This window comes from Physella acuta, unplaced genomic scaffold, assembly GCF_028476545.2.
Source record: "Physella acuta isolate Inbredline_101_S28 unplaced genomic scaffold, ASM2847654v3 ptg000991l, whole genome shotgun sequence".
Taxonomy (NCBI): Eukaryota; Metazoa; Mollusca; class Gastropoda; family Physidae; genus Physella; species Physella acuta.
The window spans coordinates 35,631-56,216 of record NW_026732508.1 but is presented as its reverse complement, the minus strand read 5'-3'; the positions used below and the strand labels follow the sequence as shown (position 1 = coordinate 56,216).

The following is a 20,586-nucleotide window of genomic DNA, read 5'->3' as shown; positions in this document are numbered from 1 at the left end:
TATATATATATATATATATATATATATATATATATATATATATATATATATATATATATATATATATATATATATATATATATATATATACAGTTTTACCCTGAATCGAAAACTATTGTACATATTTTTCAAATACCACTCTTCTTCCTGTAAATGTACTGGGACGGCTACATTTAATAATGTTGGATAGTTTCCCCTTTAATGGGAGATCACTCTGTCAAAACACAAGCCGCCATAACGCAGGTTACCTTGACTGAGTTGTTTTTAAATTTGAATTTGTGACGCACGCGTCCTTCTCTCCCCCCCCCCCCCCCCTCACATACTGTTGCCGTCTGAAATAGTTTAAAAAGCAGAGATTATTTTCAGCCTGAGACTCACAAAGACACGAAAGTTCACTTCGCTAAATTCATATTAACTATTTCAATTACTGTTATTTTTTTCGATTGGACAACGGCTTATTTTTGTGTGAAATATACTGACGTTTTTTTTTTAAAATTACTTTGTGTTACGAAACATAGGTCTACAGGTAAACTGTTTGAGAACCACTATCTCTAAATGATAAATGAACTTAATTTTTGGCTATTAAAAAACGCAGCTTAACGACATCTTTATTATTTAAATAAGAGGAATTTAGGTAAATTTTAAAATTTAGTCTTAGTTAAACTAATTTTACTAATACTAATCAGAAAAGTTTCGAGAAAGTTTAATTTGATTATCGCGCTGTATAAAATGGAGTATATAAATTCTAACACATTCCCGATACAACAAACACTTTGCAAGCTTTCTACATGTAATTCTGTGCAGTGCTGTAGGATTTCATGGGACTGGAAGAAGTTCAGCAGAGTTCAGCCAAACCACATCAATCAAGGGGTCAACCTTGTGGATCCCGTGTCAAGTCGTGTGCTAATTACTATCAACGGTGTAAATATTACCATCTGGTGTTGGACTACGAAACTGACACAGATATAAAAAACACATTTTAGGACAGTCATAATTCTAGTTGTGTTTCAGTAAGTTGCCTACTGTTTGTATATTAGTCCGTTCGTTTTATTATCTATTCAGTGAATTATTGTGAATTTTTGTATTGATTCTTGTTAAGTGAGAGAATATTACATTTATTTCTAGATTTGTTTTCCTTCAGTTTAAACACAATTTAAACATTAACATTTTCGTTGTTTAGACATTTTATATCTTAACTAACCCACGTAAAATTATTGTAAATAATTAAAATTAAAATATCCGAGGAAATGCTCTTGACATATTATTATTCATTTCAGTAATTCTTTAAATATTTAATTTCTTTTTTTAAAATAAAAAAAAAGAATTTGTTAAAAATACAAAAAAATTACATAATCATTGTTATCACTTATGTTAAATGAAAGTTTCATTTGTAAACAGGTTTTTTTTAACGATAAAAAGTTTTAAATTGCATAAAATATTGTGTTATTTTTACACAGGTCAACAAGATGATCCCAGTTTTAGTTTTGTTGGTATCGCTTGTGGTCCAGACGACCTGGGGCGCCACCACGGTCCCCATCACCAACCACTGGAGCGGCGGGTTCCAGGGCGAGGCGTGCATCCCCATCACGAAGGAGCTCAACGGCTGGAAGGCGCATCTTTTGTTCAGCGAGGACGTGGACAGCCTTGAGGTGTGGGCGGCCACGGCCACCAAAGTCACCCCAAGGGAGTTCGTCTTGGTCAACAAGGACTACAACTCCGTAGAGCACGTCGGTGATAAACTCTGCTTCACCTTCCTCGGCCACGGCACCGGCGACATCGTGCCCACAACGACAATCTACATCGAGGGGATGGACGACGCCGGGGGTGTGACGTCGGCTCCTGGGGTGACCCAGGCCCCAGTGGTGACCTCCCCACCCAACACCGGAGGGGGCACCTCCAACAAGGACTACGGCGCTGCTCTGGGCAAGTCTATTTTGTTCTACGACGCCCAAAGGTAAGTTGAACATGGAACAATACTTCGATCTAAAATAGCTTTACGTGAGCACAGAACGATAATTCAATCTCAAATATCTTAACGTGGACATCGAACAATAATTAGATCTAAAATAGCTTAACATTAAACATAAAACATTTATTTAAGCAAGAAAAACTGTACATGGGTATAAAGCTTTTATTTGAGTCCGAATGACTTTAGACTAACAAAACAATATTATGATCAAGAATAACTATATCGCTAATGTACTACAAGTACTGCTAAATGCGGGTCGTCCTATTCTTTGTTGATCAATTTTTTATTTAAATTTTAGATTCTCATTATTATACACAGGTTTGGTTTATTTCTGCTCTTTTAAACAAATGTGACTTTAGTTTTTCATGTATGTCTCTGTAACTCACAACGTGTACAGAATTCAGTACCGTAAGCACCATACTAGGGAGTGTATTATTATTAAAATTAAATATATATAATTCTCTTCTTCGAGCCGTTAGAAAACAAGCTGCAAACGCTCTCCCTACCTCCCCACCCCTACATGGTTTTAGTGAGCTGTGTTCACTCTAAATGTTTACGAGCAGAGCCAACGATTTTAAACGTAGGGGGGGGGGAGGGGGGGGGGGGGGAAAGGAAGGGGGGGGGGGGGGGTTATGGTCCTTAACGAGCTACTTATAGTGTTTTAAAGAAATATTTTCAGTGTCAGCGTTGGTACTGTCGAATTCACAAATTATGAATTATTGAAAATTAGAAACAACTAAATAGCGGCGTATGTTATGCCGCGGGCCGGCTCGTTAAAATTAAATGGCAAGTTAAGGTATAAAACACAAATCTGTAGGAGGTGCGTTGAAACGAAACAATTGTAAGGTAAATCATGGAGAGGAAATTACCATGGATTGTTGGACACACGCTTAGAAAAAGCGCCCCATAATAGAGCCAGATAAGTCTTGGAGTGGAATTCTCAGGGCAAGAGACCCAAGGGTCAACTAATGAAGACATGGCGACGTAACATGCTGGAAGAGGCTGAAAGGACGGGAAGGAATTGGGAACAGTTGAAACAAGTGGCAGGAGACCGTGGGGATTGGAAAGATTTGGCAGAGACCCTATGTTCCTCAAGGAGCGGAAAGGAAAAAAATGATGATGATGAAGCACCATACTTTCAGCTTGTTCTAACACACTCACACCAACAGTTTATTTTCATCTACAGGTCAGGAAAGCTCCCTGCTAACAACCCCATCCCATGGAGGGGAGACTCCGCCGTCAACGACTGCGTCCCGGGGGGTTGGTACGACGCTGGGGACCACGTCAAGTTTGGGCTGCCTATGGCGTCGACTTCCACTGTCCTCTTGTGGTCCCTGGTCAGGTCAGTTTCTTTACATGAAAATTATTGACGTTTTAGAAATATTTGTACTGGTGGGTTACATTTAATTCGTTGTAAACCTACGGGGAAAAGCTTAACTGATGATAATATTGAAAAATAATGAAAAAAAAATTGTATTGATTTTTTTTAATCATAAAAATAAAACTCACAGGTTAATTTGTCACAAAGTCACAAAGTCACAAACACCCACTGGTCACTTAAACATGTTGTCGATTGCCATAGTTGTAAAAAGCACACATAAATTTAACTTAGTTGTATTGTCACAAACTTTCTAAGGTCAGTTATCCACAGTCAATCGACTTAAAGTCAGCTAGCTACACAGTAAAAATTCGTCTACCCACCAAGTTACATAACGTACCCTCCACTCGTGGTATCATTCATCTCAACACAAATGATTTCACAAACGTCTAAAACATTCATAACTAGTCGTCCCGTCTCTCAGGTTCCAGGACGGGTACGAGAAGGCCGGGCAGCTGGACATGATGTACGACATGATCAAGTGGCCACTGGACTACTTCCTCAAGGCCTGGAACCCACAGTCCAAGGAGCTGGTCGTGCAGGTGGGGGACGGCGGGGCTGACCACTCCTTCTGGGGACGTCCTGAAGACATGACCATGGCCAGACCTTGTCAGACCGTCAGCTCTTCCAACAAGGTAGGTCCTTACATCAGACCGTAATCGATTAGGATATTGAGCCTTTACATCGCGGAGCAATAGAATAGTTTATTTTTGTGTGTTGCGAATGGTGGCATGAAAAAGTTTACTATTATATGAAGTTATGGTCAGGGCTGTGGCGTAGCGAGGGAGGGGGGGGGGGCAGCGGTTGCGGGCCGCACCGCACCGGGTGACATCATTTAGTAGGGTGACACCAAGCAAAAAGTAGCAAAATATGTAGAGAAAAATGATAATTCCACTTAATTAAGTGATTAATTCGAGTGTTAAATAGTCTTTTAAGAGGTGCAAATCGAAAGTTTGAGGGGGGATGCAAATCGAAAGTTTGAAGGGGGATGCAAATCGAAAGTTTGAGGAGGTGGGGAGCAAATGAAAATTTTGAGGGGGGTGCAAATCGAAAATTGAAAGTTTGTCCCCGGGAAGGGTCGCTAAGCCTCTGGGGGGGGGGTGACACACGACCTCGAAACGCCACTGGGTCAGGGCTAGATCTAACACTACGGAAAGGATTTGGGCGAAGTCTAAATTCATCAGTGTTAGTCAGGGTTCTGTTTAAGGATAGGCTTAGGTTTAAAGTAGCAATAGGAACAAAACAAAAATGATAATTTAGACACATTCGACGTGCATTTAAAACGTATATTATACTTGACTTTATGTCTAGCTTCGCGTAGGTAATCGAAAATAATTATGCTTAAAATCTCACCTTTTAGGTAAAAAATAATAATTAATTAATTAAAAACGTAACAGTTAACACTAAATGTTACACAAAAAACTTTTGAATGCAGTATTTTGTAATCATTAAGCAAGAGAACTCTTGTTTTTGTTACATTGATGACGTAACCGATTTCTCGATTTCTGTGAAATGTGTGGTCGACGATGTGGGCTCGACAGCTTAATCAACACATCTAGTTACACATAGGCTGAACAAATCCTCTATGGTTCTTTTTAATGTGATTTCCAAGTTGTTTTGTTTGCTTTTTTGTTTGTTAAAGGAGCACAATATTTCTATATTCCATGGGGTTTCAGTCTAGGATCTGTTACAGGTTCATGAGGTGTTGTCGATATTTTAAAAAATGAGTAGGTTTATATAATTAGGGGAACATGCGCAATTATTATTCTAATACTAAAGGCATTAAATTTCCACATATACTGAGACTATATACAGGGACCGTATGGTCTATGCAGAAGATTAACCCCGCGTTCGTCGTAGAAGTAGTCAGTTAAAAAGGCATTTCGACATTTTCCTAAGTGGCCAGAATTTGTATACGTTTTTATTTCGATTAGTATGTTTTTCGTTAATTTGTTTGTTTGCTTGTTTGTCGGATGTGGCAAATCTTTTAACCCACTTCAAATGCTGCGATTTGTTCAAACCTTCTTTCATCGCCGATGATTATGCAAGAGTATCTATTTTTTAATCGTACTAGTACTAAAATTTATTTAATCCTAAAATTATGTTACCTTTAATGATACATTTAATACGATTTTTTGTTTACCTAAGTATGACCCTCAACCTTCAGTTCAAAACATTGTTAATGATACATTTAATACGATTTTTTTCCCCTAAGTGTAAACCTAAACCTTAGTTCAAAAGAAACATTATACATTTACCTGTTAACATGTTTATATCGGTATATCTAATGATACAAAAAGATCATTCTAAAATTTTCTCTTTCAAAAGGGAAGTGACATAGCAGCTGAGACAGCCGCAGCTCTGGCAGCTGGATCTATTGCCTTTAAAACCAAAGGAGACACCGCTTACAGCTCCCAGCTTCTTGCAGCTGCTGAAAGTCTTTATGCTTTTGCCAAGGCTAACAGGTAAGTATTTACCTGGTTTACATCACAAACTTTACATACAGGTATGTCTAAGGACATTAGGTAAGGATTTAATACACACACTCCATAGATATTACATGCAAGCTAGTCTAGTCATGTAATCAGATATGTATGTAATAAATACAAACACGTATTTTTAATAAGTGTACAGGTATGATTAATTTAAATTATTAAAATTTATTTTGTTACTTCCCATATCTTATTTTTGAATTAACAAGGGGATACAACCTATTACTTTGTTCCCAAAAGTCGTTACAAAAACAAAGACATTCAATACTAATATCAACAATTACATGTCATTACTGTATACAACAAATATTTGCTTTTAAATGATTATTTGTCTTTACCTTTTAATTGCATGCATTTTCTAATTATCAAAAAGAGTATACTTTGAATACAAAAGCCAACTAGATGTTAAATAGCTAATTTAGTATCATGTAAAAAAAAATTTGTTAATCAGTGGCGTTGCGATGATATTGCATCAATCCTTTATTTTATAATTTAACTACTAACTATGTACTGTTCACGCAGTACATATAATTTATAATTTAACTAGCCATGGGTAACCATCTCACATGGATTATAGACCTATATATTTTTAATGTTGTAATTGTTTAGAAATATAATTATAAATAATATTTTTAATGAAAGTAATTTTTTTTATATATTTAAAGTAATCGCAGATTTATTATATATATTTTTAAAATTATTTTATATTTAATAATAATTGTATTATTTTCTTCTTTTTAGTGCATTTATAAAAGCTTGTAATTATAAGCGTTTTAATATATTTATTATTTTTTATACTTTTTAGTATTAACGAGTTATACGCATGTTAAGATAATATAGCGTAGCAGCAAATATATGATACACAATTTGAAAAACAGTTTTGCTACAATAATAATATGATTATATTTACTATACGTGTCACATTTACTGATGTTTTAGTTACCATCAAAAAATTGCCACAATTAGCTGAACACATTTCATAGAACAAAAATCTTTAATACTTCCTTAACCGAAGACATTAATACTGTTCAGTCTTTGGTCAAGTTTATAGCTAAAGTTTGAGTTGACTTAAGGTGTTCTTCAGTCTATTTAACTCCGACAAAGCTTCGTTGTTGCAGGGTGTCTTGCTGGTTGAGACGCCCACGTCCGTAGAGTGGTTATACAATGAGACGATGCTGGGCTGATGCGATGGCGAACAATGACGTAACATTCAGTCGCTGGGAACTTCTAGCGATTAATTTAAATAGTGCATCATCATCGCGCGCCTATTGCACGTGATGACGCGCTTTTGACGTAGAGCGCCCTCGCTCCACGCCCAACCAGGCCGTGATGACGCGTGTGGATAGAACTGCTTACTAATTCGGTCCAAATTTTAATTAATTCATAAAAAATTAATTAGGCGACCAGTTAAGTCAAATTAAATGTCACGATGCATTGTCTTCATGTCTTGACCCACGTACCAATTACGAATGGTATCTGTTAGTTAGAAGTGCCTGCAATTTAACACGACCGTTTCGATCTAGACAGACAGACAGACAGACGGACAGACAGACGGACAGACAGACAGACAGACAGACAGACAGACAGACAGACAGACAGACAGACAGACAGACAGACCGACCGACAGACAGACAGACAGACAGACAGACAGACAGACAGACAGACAGACAGACAGACAGACAGACAGACAGACAGACAGACAGACAGACAGACAGACAGACAGACAGACAGACAGACAGACAGACAGACAGACAGACAGACAGACAGACAGACAGACAGACAGACAGACAGACAGACAGACAGACAGACAGACAGACAGACAGACAGACAGACAGACAGACAGACAGACAGACAGACAGACAGACAGACAGACAGACAGACAGACAGACAGACAGACAGACAGACAGACAGACAGACAGACAGACAGACAGACAGACAGACAGACAGACAGACAGACAGACAGACAGACAGACAGACAGACAGACAGACAGACAGACAGACAGACAGACAGACTGACTGACTGACTGACTGACTGACTGACTGACTGACTGACTGACTGACTGACGAAGAAGCAAGTTAAATAAAAGCTTGTAAAAAGTTATTGCTCAAAAAGCAATGTGCTTTACTACACATTGAACGATATTGGTTAAGAGACTTAAATTATTCCGTTAAAAACCTTACTCTTCAATGGTATTTATTTTGTTTTAGTAATTTGTTTTTTTTTTTGTCCGAGAAAATTATAAAAGTAGCAGATATTCATTCAGAGCGTGGTTGCTACACGTTTTTTTTTCGATTTGAATTATATCGAGGCGAAAGTATGAAATGTTTGCATGAACACTGGACTGGTCTAAAACTTGTGATGATTTAACACAATGATTCAGGCTTTACTTTTCAGGCTATCCCAGCGGTTCTCAAATTAGGAGACCCGAGAAAATCTAGAAACTATTAATCTATTTCCCCAGGGATATGGTCTCTCACTAACCATATGTGTCTCCCCAGGGGTATATTCAGCGGGGCCACCCAGTTCTATGGGTCCAGTGGGGACAAGGACGAGATGTGTGAGGCCAGTGCCTGGCTGTACCGGGCCACCAAGAACAACCAGTACCTTGACGACGCCAAGACCTTCGTGGAGGACGCATGGGCGTGGGCGCTAAGTTGGGATGACAAGAAAGGTCAGTGAATTTTGAACCGTGATGTTTGGGGGGGGGGGGGGGCTGAATGGTCTATCTATCAGAAGGCGGGTTAAGGTGAGATTACATATTTATGAGCGGGGGTTTCTTGTTTTATTTAAGTAGTGTGGAAAATTTCGTCTGCGACATTTTGTCTTAAATACTCACTTTTTCTTCTTCTTCGTTCTCAATCGTTATGTTTTATGTCTTCCTCTTCTTCGTTCCTAATTCTTAGTGTTGAAAGGATCGGGCCAGAGGGTTCGAACTCGAGACTTTTTCGAATTCAACAACCATGAGCCTCGCCGACTCGACCACGCCTTCAACACAATTAAGGATACGTGTCAACTGGCTATGCGCCATTGAGGCCATTGACTCTGATTTCAGCCTGCTTTTCTTTTTAGATTTGCTTCCATAGCCTTTGTCCAACCCACGAACTAACTACAAGGCATCAGTTGTTTGATTTTGGAGTTGTCTCCCCTAGATGGGTTTAATGTCCCCAGCTAACGTTACCGGGCCTCATCTATCTTTAGGTTCGAACTCGGAACTTTTGGTTAACCAACCTTGAGCTTTACCGACCCGACCACACCGACCCCAAGTTAGATACGAGTTATTTTTTCTTGAGTTGTGTTTCTGATATGTATTATACCGTATTCCCTCTTATATGTTGCCTAGCACAAATGATCTTTTAATACCGTATTTACTAACATAAAATGTTATGTATCTCCAGTTGCCTGTCAGGAGATCTTGTATGAGGAGACACAGAACAGCCACTACAAGGACGCAGTGGTTGGTTTCCTGGAGGGTTGGATGCCCAGTGGTGGAATCACGTATACACCCTGTGGGTTGGCATGGAGGGACAAGTGGGGAGCCAACAGGTTGGTATACTGGTTGGCAGGTTGGTATAGGGGGTTGTCAGGCTTGTATAGGGGTTAGTAGAATGGTAGAGTTGCTGATTATGCGAATCAAGGGTTATAAGACAAATATGGTTGTAGGGTTGTATCATTTGCTGGTGTGGGGAATGGCGGGTTAAATAAATGGTTAGGGTAAGAAAGGCTAACATCTTGGTATTGTGGAGGGTGGGGGCTAACTTATTGGTATTGTGGAGGGAGGGCTAACATATTGGTATTGTGGAGGGAGGGCTGACATCTTGGTATTGTGGAGGGAGGAAGGGCTAACATCTTGGTATTGTGGAGGAAGGGCTAACATCTTGGTATTGTGGAGGGAGGGCTAACATCTTGGTATTGTGGAGGGAGGGCTAACATATTGGTATTGTGGAGGGAGGAAGGGCTAACATCTTGGTATTGTGGAGGGAGGGCTAACATCTTGGTATTGTGGAGAAAGGGCTGACATCTTGGTATTGTGGAGGGAGGGCTAACATATTGGTATTGTGGAGGGAGGGCTAACATATTGGTATTGTGGAGGGAGGGCTAACATTTTGGTATTGTGGAGGGAGGGCTAACATTTTGGTATTGTGGAGGGAGGAAGGGCTAACATCTTGGTATTGTGGAGGAAGGGCTAACATCTTGGTATTGTGGAGGGAGGGCTAACATCTTGGTATTGTGGAGGGAGGGCTAACATCTTGGTATTGTGGAGGAAGGGCTGACATCTTGGTATTGTGGAGGGAGGGCTAACATATTGGTATTGTGGAGGGAGGGCTAACATCTTGGTATTGTGGAGGGAGGGCTAACATCTTGGTATTGTGGAGGGAGGGCTAACATTTTGGTATTGTGGAGGGAGGGCTAACATATTGGTATTGTGGAGGGAGGGCTAACATCTTGGTATTGTGGAGGGAGGGCTAACATTTTGGTATTGTGGAGGGAGGGCTAACATTTTGGTATTGTGGAGGGAGGGCTAACATATTGGTATTGTGGAGGGAGGGCTAACATATTGGTATTGTGGAGGGAGGGCTAACATATTGGTATTGTGGAGGGAGGGCTAACATCTTGGTATTGTGGAGGGAGGGGTAACATCTTGGTATTGTGGAGGGAGGGCTAACATATTGGTATTGTGGAGGGAGGGCTAACATATTGGTATTGTGGAGGGAGGGCTAACATATTGGTATTGTGGAGGGAGGGCTAACATCTTGGTATCGTGGAGGGAGGGCTAACATCTTGGTATGGGAGATAGAGGGTTAACCTCGATGTTTTTAAAAGAAGACAACAATCATGTTTGTGATATGAAACATAATAGTATTCACTTTCAGCTGTTTATTTGTCAAGTTGCTGTCAAAATATTCTCCGTATGGGTATTCTTAATTTCTATTCCACATATTTTACAATGTGTATTAGAAATCAGAATCGGTAGTTACTCACCAATAAATGCACTTTATTCCCCAAAAAGAAGGTATTTTTATTGTAGAGGGGAATAATGCTGAGCTAAAATATTGACTGTCCAACCTATCCTTATAGAATATTCACAGATGTAAATACGTAAAATGAATTATGAAAAACGCAGTGGATATCAATAACTGAGTTCTTCCGTGAGTTATAGAAATTTGTAGTTGATGGAATTTTTAGAAACGTGTAAATATTTTAGTTGCGATTATTCTATAAGGAAGATTGATGTTCTAACAGAACTATGTAAATTTGACAATGTTATGAGCGGGTTGTTTCTCTTCAAGGTATGCCGGGAACACCGCTTTTGTTGCTCTGCTGGCTGCGGAGGCTGGAATCAACACTGCCAAATACCGACAGTGGGCTGTCGAGCAGATCAACTACATCCTCGGTGACAACCATCACGACGGTGGATGTTACAGTTTCCAGATTGGATATGGATCAAAGTATCCACGTCAACCTCACCACAGGGGGGCGTCTTGTCCTGATCGTCCCGCGCCCTGTGGTCAAGAACAGCTGAGCGCCCCAGGACCAAGTCCTCAGACTTTAACCGGCGCCCTTGTGGGTGGACCTGAAGCCAACGATAACTACCAAGACGTGAGAACGGATTATGTGTTGAACGAGGTAGCAACAGATTATAACTCTGGTTTCCATGGAGCTCTTGCAGGAATCGTCCATCTCCAGGCAACCAACAACTTCCCTGCAACCAACAACAAATGTCCATGTGCTGGGAAATAGACATAATTGTCCACTTGCTATTTGAAAATAAAATTCATTTCTGTCAGTGTATTGCTTTTTACACTCTTTTTACTTTCTCGTATATACGAAGTATAGAGAAAGTCTTGTAATCGTGCAAAAAAAAAAATCGAGATTTTTACAAGTCTCGACGTTTTACACCTCACTGATACGGAAAAACATAATTTTGCAATCTTGTCCTTATGTCTGTGTGTCTGTGTGTCTGTGTCTGTCTGTCTGTCTGTGTGTAAACATGATAACTTGAGTACCGTTACAGCTAGGTTGATGAATTTCATATATAAGTATTTTATCAAAATCGTAGATCCCTATCAACTTTTGAGCGATTTCCGATATCCGCAAGTAGTACTTTTTCTACTTTGAATTTTTCAAAAGCCTATAACTTGAGTACTATTTGAGATAGATAAATGAAATTTGACAAGTAAGTAAAAGATCTAATTCTCTACCTTCTATCAAATTTTGAGTAATTTCCGTTGACCGAAAGTAGTAATTTACGCTATTTCCGATTTCTCAAAAAACGCATGTAAATTTATAAAGTACTAATAATATTGAGCACTATTATGCACATTTTGTTTTGGCGTTCGCTTTATACGCATTTCTTTTTCTACTAGATTTTATTCTATTTTAAAAAGTTTAAGTAAACAAAAATCATTTCTATATTCCGAGTTTCCATCCCACGTAGTGTTATATTAGAATATTCGATAGAGTTTAGGGGAGATCACTCCCGGTTTATTTACTATAGATTCGTTAGTTTGGTTAAAATATGATATCGTGGAAGTTTCGTTTTTTTTTCACAAATAGGGACAGTGGGTGGTAAAAAGATTAGGAAATTTTTTTTTCACCAATTATACATACTATTATAAATAAACGGGAGGGTGTGGCGAAAAATTTAAAGTTCGCCACGGGTAACTGAATGGGTTGTTGTGCCACTGGTCACATCCGCGTCGCTGCTGATTGGTTGTTTGTAAAATTTTAATGACGTCAATGTAAATGAGGGCAGTGGAGCGCAGACAACGCCTGGTTGATTCACCAGAGGGCGCTGTTAAAATATGAGTGTGCTCAATCAGGTGTGACGGCGGAGGTCTGAACCATCAAATGCTGCGACAACAATTAGCACGTGATGCGTGCAACAGCGATGATAGGCCTAGGGCAGACATGAAAAGGAATTGAGATCAGTATCGGAAAAAAATACACGCCAATATCGATGTTTGTTGTTGTCATGGCTAGACGTATTGTTATAGCAACAAAAGCCCAGACCGTATGAGATGTCTAAATATCAGACGTGGTTAAACGTACCCAATTTAAAATGTACGGGTTTTTTCTCATCGTTTGTAAATATTTCTAGCTCAGAGGCAGTGGCGTAGCTACCGTAAAGCTAGCGTAAGCAAGGCATAGGGGCCTAAGGCAAATAGGGGCCCTTTTTCGAAAGTTTGAGGGGGGTGTAAATCGAAAGTTAGAGGGGGGGGGGGAGGGTGCAAATCGAAAGTCTAGGGGGGTGCAAATCGAAAGTTTGTCCCCGGTCGCAGGGAAGGGTCGCTACGCCTCTGAGGGGGCCCACTAACACTTTTTGCATAGGGGCCCAAAAATCCTAGCTACGCCACTGCTCAGAGGTTAGGTCAGGTTAAGGCACCTGTCTCGGGCAGATGGGCCTCGTTAGCAAGGGACAGCCACTCTTATAGGAGTGCCTTGTAGTTTGTTTTTAGTTGGACAAAGGCAATGGAAGCAAATCCAAAAAGAAATGGGCCTCAATGGCGCATAACCAGTTGACACGTGTACTTAATTGTGTTGGAGGGGATCATTTCCAACTTTATAATTAAGACCGAAGAAGAAGAAGAAAGACAGCTGTTTCGGAACATTTTTGTCACTGCGGTTCAATTTAAAAACAATTTCGTTACAGCGCTACCTTTAAAATACCAAAAGTCCAGTTGTCCCCCTTTCGTACCACTTTTGTTTGGGGCCCATACTAAACATACTAATTTAACATTATAGAACAACAAAGTTGGAATAAATAGAGGCTCTTTGTGTAGACGGTACAATATCTATGTAGGTGTGTTTAGGTGAACGTCGGATGTGTATGGGGAGCTCGTGTGTGTGTTTGTCTACTGATCGCCAGTAATCATCGTAAACTTAGACTCAGATCAATAAACACATTTTAGTTATATTAAAATATTTTGGTACATTTTTAATCTACAGACTAATTGATTTCATTATACCAGAAGGGGTCGGCGTGGTCGAGTTGGTAGAGATCATGGTTGATAAACCGAAAAGTCTCGAGTTCGAACCCCCGCGCAGATGAGGCTCGTTAGCTGGGGACAGCCACTCTTGTAGGAGAGACAACTCCAAAATCAAACAACTGCTGCCTTGTAGTTTGTTCTTGGTTGGACAAAGGCTATGGAAGCAAATCCAAAAAGAAAAGCAGGCTGAAATCGGAGTCGATGGCCTCAATGGCGCATAACCAGTTGACACGTATCCTTACTTATGATTGAGCCGTGGTCGAGTCGGCAAAAGCTCAATGTTGATAAATTCGAAAAAAGAAAATCTCGAGTTCAAATCCTCTGGAAGATAAGGCTTGATCCCTTCCAACACTAAAAATTAAGAACGAAGAAGAAGAAGATGCCACTTCAGATTGATAACATTAGTAGGCTTAGGTTTTTGTAAAAATAAATTGATGAGTATTGATAGAGACACGAATAATGATAGAGAATGAGTTCTGTTAACTGTTTTAGTGATAATATTCCCAATCAAACAGAGTACAAATCATTATGCTCGTATAAGCTGACAGTGGCGTAGCGAGGTCGGGTGTCACCCGGTGCGGCACTTGATGATGTGGCCCCCTCAGAGGCGTAGCGACTCTTCCCGGTGACAAATTTACGATTTGCACCCCCCACCTCGAACTTTTGATTTGCACCCCATCCCCCCAAACTTTCGATTCGCCCCCCCCCCCCTCAAATTTTTCTCTATATATTTTACTATTTTTTGCCTTGGTGTCACCCCCCTAAAATGGTGTCACCCGGTGCGGTCCGCACCCCCGCCCCACCCCCCCTCGCTACGTCTCTGCAAGCTGGGAATAATAGTTCCCAAGCATGGTCATATGTCAGTAAAATAGTCTCCGATAAAGAGATATTTTAGCAACAAAAAAAATATATCTTTCTCGAGTGGTTTAATACTCAAAAATGATACAGCAAATGCTAAGTTTATGAGGCACGGGCTTATAATTGGTGCTGAAATATAAATTTGGGCTTTTGAAAATATAATTTTAAAATAAATGTGCTAAGCTGCTAAGGCAATATTAAATTTACCAAGTGATAAATTTTGTTCATGTATTTTATATTAATTAAATATTTATTATTATATCTATTGTGTTTCTAATTAAATTAAAGTCAATTAAAAATCTCCAACATTTTAAAAGATAAAAAAATTAGACCAATATTGAATTAACTACTTAATTATCTATTATTAAAGTTATAATATATGGTAATTATTTTTAAAAAACTTGGTTACTATCAAATTTGTGCTTATTTCTAAAGATAGTTTGTAAAACAAGCGTAGGTTAATTCCCTTGTATATTTCTTTTTTTTTTTCTTTTTTTTTCAATGAAATCATTTTTACCTTTTCCAAGACTGCAGTACGTAATGCATTAGTTGGTTTTTTAGAAATTACACTTACATTTATAATTATTTACATATAACTGTGTATTTATATATTTTATATGTCTTGTACAGTTTCCTCTGTTCTCATTGTCGAGACTGCTGACCAGTAGCGTACGCAGGGGGGGGGAGCAGGGGGAGCGGCCGCTCCCCCTCTGGCCATTTTCAGCAAAGTGGCGCCTTTTTGAAACTTTTTAAACTCTAAGTTTTAAACAATGATATTTGTTAAAAAATATTTTTGGTCGGCACATTTATGTAAATCACAAGCTTTCTTTTCATGCAGCAATTAAGCATTTTTGTACTAGTCTAGTAGTGTCTACGTTTACAACACGTATTAACAGCTGCATCAGTTTGCCATTCTAAAAATAACCATTAGGATGCATTGCAATGTTTAAAAACCTTTACGGGTAGTACCACTTGGCAAGAGGGGTGTTAAGTTTAAGGCAACTGTATAATGTATTTTCTTACGAATAATTGAATTATAAAATGTTATACATTAAACTTCACACATAATTACTTTGTATATACAGTTTGAATCGTGTGATCAATTAAAAAAAATTACAATACAGAAACAAATACAACTGATGTGGCACCTCTATTTAAATTTACTTATGAGCAAACTGCGTAGTGGTGCGGAAATTTTGACAAGGTCAAAAACGTCATCACGATGAAGTAGCAGTATTCTTACAGTTTGGACGATAGTGATTACGATTATAAATTATATGAAACAGTTACAACCCCCCTCCCTATTTCTGTAATATGTATTTGTGTAATATATATTTGTGTAATATATATGTATGTTTAGAACAGTCATCTAAAAACTGACGCTATGTTCACTCTGAGTTGGTTATCTCCCCCCCCCCCACACCTCACCACCACAATTGTGTAGAGCGACATTAATGTCACACCTAGGTATACACTGGGTTGGATAATTGACCTAAAGTGACCGGACAGTGGTGAATGAAGTTGACCCCCGAAAACTGATCTGTTAAGTACATGTAGAAAAACGCGTAATGATGTACCAAAGTAACATGCCGCCAGAAAATTAGCTTTGTAAACGTAAAACTCTGTAAATATTGTTTTTGTAATTACCAGTAAAAAGGTGTGTGATCAATACAGTGATCTAATCCATACCTATCACCATGTTAAAAATGATCTTTAAAGAACAAAAAGAAGCAATAGTTAGTTAAAAATATATGATCTGAACTAAAAGACAAGTGTTTAGTTAAATGTAGGCTGATATTCCGACCGTTTATTACTACATCGAAAAGTGTGGTTTTTATACCAACTCTGATTTTAAAATCTTTCATTATGCTGTAATACTTTAGCATTTATGATGACAATATATTAAATTATGATTATAGACAAAAACATTTTGTAAACACGAATAGTGTTAAACAATTTTATTATATTCTAAAGTAATTATTTATTTGTTTTGACATTTATAATTAAATTTGTAGATATACACATATTTATATTAAGAGAGTGATTATTTCCCCTATTTCACTTGTCTTAAATAATTTCTCAGGAATTATTATGTAAGAAATTTTTTTACAAGAATTACAAAACAGATTGTGATACGTTCGTTGTTTTTGGTTGTAGTGTGTGTATATTTTATTTTTTAGATTGATACAATTTTTGTTTGTCGCCCTTCAGAGTGCTACTTTCAATTTATTTTACATCATAGCGAAGTAATAACATACAGCTAGTAATTATATATATATATATATATATATATATATATATATATATATATATATATATATATATATATATAATACACGTATATAGAACGTGTTAAAAATTCGGCGCCTTTTTTTGCTCTTTTCGCTCCCCCTACAACGAAAACCTGGATACGCCTCTGCTGCTGACATAGACAAAGTGGTATAAGTTCGGGTTATTAGAACTTGTTAGCGTGTCGTAAAAATAGAAAATAGCCGGACGTTCTTTAGCACTAGTAGCCTTGTGCTAATCCAATGGTAACATAGTAATAATCCAGTGTAACCCAATGGTAACATGGTGGCAACCCAATGGTAACATAGTGGTAATCCAGTAGTAACCCAATGGTAACATGGTGGCAACCCAATGGTAACATAGTAGTAATCCAGTAGTAACCCAATGGTAACATGGTGGCAACCCAATAGTAAAATAGTGGTAATCCAGTGATGACACGGTGGTAACATGGTGGTAACTCAAATGTTAACTCAAATGGTATCCCAACGGTAATATAGGGGTAACCCAGTGGTAACATAGTGGTTATCCAGTGGTAACACAGTGGTAACCCAATAGTAACCCGAGTAAAGCTTGACTATTTACGCTGGTCTCCGGTTTCCCGTGGATGTTGACCCCCCCCCCCCTCATCTAACCTCATTACCCACTCCTCAAACTGCCCATATATGGTATCTGCTTTCTACATAGTATCAGATATTGACTCTACCCTCTCTTCTATTTCAAATATATTTCTGGTATAAATTTAAACTCAAGTGTTGTATGTTTTGAGCTGCGGCAAATTTACACGTACATTTTGTTTCCATTCAAGGGAGTCAAACAAAGGCTTTAGTAATCAGATTTATTTCCCTTTAAACCCAAGCCCACCCCTTTTATTCAATTGTTATTTATTGCAATTAAAATATTTTTTTCTGAAGCTACAGGCTGTACCGGAGAAAAACAACATCAAGGCTGCATTTTAAAAACATGGAGTTAAATTTTTAAAAGAGTGGGAATTTATTCCGGACGTCTGCGAAGATTGGTAGATGTGTTTTTTCAACAGGGCGAGGCCGAGGGAGCTTTCAATCGTGTTTACAAAATCTGGTAATTTGGTTAGTTTTGTTTTAGATATTTCATAATCCGTAAGGTCAGCTTATATTTGGGGTGTAACTTGATTTGGATGTTGTAAGAAATCTTGCTCGCGTTGAATTCTACGAACCCAACCACGATAGAAGAATAGCCCGAACCCAACCACGATAGAAGAATTCTACGAACCCAACCACGATAGAAGAATAGCCCGAACCCTTTGGCTGTAAACTTGCGTGAAAAAGCCAACCGCTACTTGTTAAAAGAAACGAAAGAAAAATTCAAATACAATACTAAAACAATATATTAAAATGAGCCCCACCACTCTGACAATATTATAATTAACCCCCCCCCCCCCCCTGCAGGTAAAAGATAACTTCAACAGAAGGGTAGACTGGGTACGTTAAAAAATATATTTCAATAATTTTTTTAATAATTAAAACCTTATAATAGCATTTTATTTTAAACAGATTTAAAACAAATTTTATCGCTTGAAATATTTTCAACCATATCAATATATTTTATCATGGAATAAATGTAAGAATTCAATATCAGTTCGTTTAAAATAAATTTAGAGAATTGTTTTATAGTTAATTTTCAAAAAAAAAAAAATACTGTTACAATTTTGTTAGTCTGAAAATAAGATTTCAAGGATAAATATTATTTTAAAAGTTTCATGCATCATATTTTGAAAGGGAAATATCAACTAAACCATTTTTTTTTTCATAATCTCCGTTGTCTTGCTAAAAAATATTCTCTTTGTTCTTTAATTCAGACGAATGGTCTTCTAATCTTATGAATATGCTCCTCGCAAAATTATTGCTTTTTGTAGTTACAAATTTATAATTGTGTTTGTTTTAATGTTTGTTTGCAGGGGTTGATCGAAAGGGTTTGAATGAGAGGCCGTTCTATCTCTCCCACCTCAACTTTACAAATTTTGGCGTTTTAATTTATGATGATTTGACGGTTTTTCTCTGTAATGTGGTGCCCTGGACATGTAGGGGTCATTTCTTGACATAAATATGACGTTTCTGGACATTTGGGAGTTTTTTGTTTTCAAATGCTCAGACGTATAGGCTCTATTGTCGCATCTGATTTATATTTATACGTGTTTTGTTTTTTAAGGTGAGTTAATGTGGGGAAGGGAGGGTGGTGGGAGGGGGTGGACAGTGGCTTGAGGGGGAAGGCTGTGACAGAGGCCTAAAGTCCAGTCTGCTTTTAGTTTGTCGGTCTTATGTCCTGTCGGCCTTCTGTCCTGTCGGTATTTGTCCATGTCGGCTTTATGTCCAATCGGCCTTATGTGTTGTCGGCCTTATGTCGTGTCGGCCTTATGTCCTGTCGGCATTTTGTCTAGTCGCCTTTATATCGATATCGGCTTTATGTCCATTGAGCCTTATATCTGGTCGGCATTTTTGTCCAGTCGGCTTTTTGTCCGGATACCAATTTGGTGGTAATATAAAATGTACTTACCTAGAGCGATAATGTAGTTTGGACGTGCTAAGGAATGTGAAAGTAAAATAGGACTTTTACGATGTGTATGGCTTACATACAATGTAACAACCACTAGAAACAAAAATTCCCAATGTTCCTGGAGTTATTGGCATCAATAACCCGTTGTTATTACAGATAAGCAACGAATAAATCGGCGTCACAAACTGCATAATTCGAGGTGCATTACGACAATGCTATTCTATTAATGGTTCCAGTGGCGTAGCCAGGATCGTCTCAAGGGGGGGGTTCCAATTTTTACCCGGGGACAAACTTTCGATTTGCACCCCCCCCTCAAACTTTCGATTTGCACCCCCCCCTCAAACTTTCGATTTGCACCCCCCCCTCAAACTTTCGATTTGCACCCCCCCCTCAAACTTTCGATTTGCACCCCCCCCCTCAAACTTTCGATTTGCACCCCCCCCTCAAACTTTCGATTTGCACCCCCCCTCATACTTTTTATATATACCGAGGGGTCTATGGGGGGGGTTATGACCCCCCCTAACCCCCCCCTGCCTACGCCACTGAATGGTTCATAACCCGAACATCTACATTTCATTATTCGGGTTGGTATGCAGAAGACAGGCGTGTTCGTCTACCAGTTAAGGTTGCTGGGTCAGACTGAATGTGTACAAGTCTCAGAGAAAGATAGATAGTGGGGTTATTTAATTTCAGATGCATTTGATTAGGGGCAGGGGAGTTTGTTTTTTTGTGACCAATTTTAAGGAGAGCTTAAATTCTAACGGTTTTAAACTGAAGACGTTGAAGAGTATCTAAGACCTCTAGTATCTATTGCGGTCTACGCCCCTGGTGTTTGTACACTGGGTTCTACGGTCCTGGTGTTTGTACACTGGGTTCTACGGTCCTGGTGTCTATAAGCACAGGATACACACTGGTCTCTAAACACTTTGGTCTACGCTGTGGATTGGTAAACCTCGATCTTCACCCCCCGTGTATAAACGTGCGGTCTACGTCGCTAATGTTTTAACTCGGTCTACGCCGCTGGTGACAAAACCTCGGTCAACGCCCCTCGATTATAAAACCTCGGTCTACGCCCCTGTTGT

At 38.7% G+C, this 20,586-nt stretch overlaps 1 protein-coding gene across 3 annotated transcripts; it reads left to right on the top strand.

Moving 5' to 3' along the window:
• Positions 1-876: 876 nt before the first annotated feature.
• Positions 877-11,628, top strand: LOC131954365 (endoglucanase E-4). Of its 3 annotated transcripts, none has more exons than XM_059317988.1 (8): positions 877-1,010; positions 1,458-1,954; positions 3,156-3,311; positions 3,772-3,982; positions 5,676-5,812; positions 8,339-8,511; positions 9,236-9,383; positions 11,129-11,628. In XM_059317988.1, exons 2-8 carry the CDS (start codon positions 1,467-1,469, stop codon positions 11,577-11,579), a joined length of 1,764 nt encoding a protein of 587 aa, XP_059173971.1. In that variant the 5' UTR covers positions 877-1,010; positions 1,458-1,466; the 3' UTR covers positions 11,580-11,628. The 3 variants fall into 3 exon arrangements, with proteins under 3 accessions (XP_059173971.1, XP_059173973.1, XP_059173972.1); XM_059317990.1 differs by lacking the exon at positions 877-1,010 and adding an exon at positions 1,016-1,036; XM_059317989.1 differs by lacking the exon at positions 877-1,010 and adding an exon at positions 1,080-1,098.
• Positions 11,629-20,586: the final 8,958 nt, after the last annotated feature.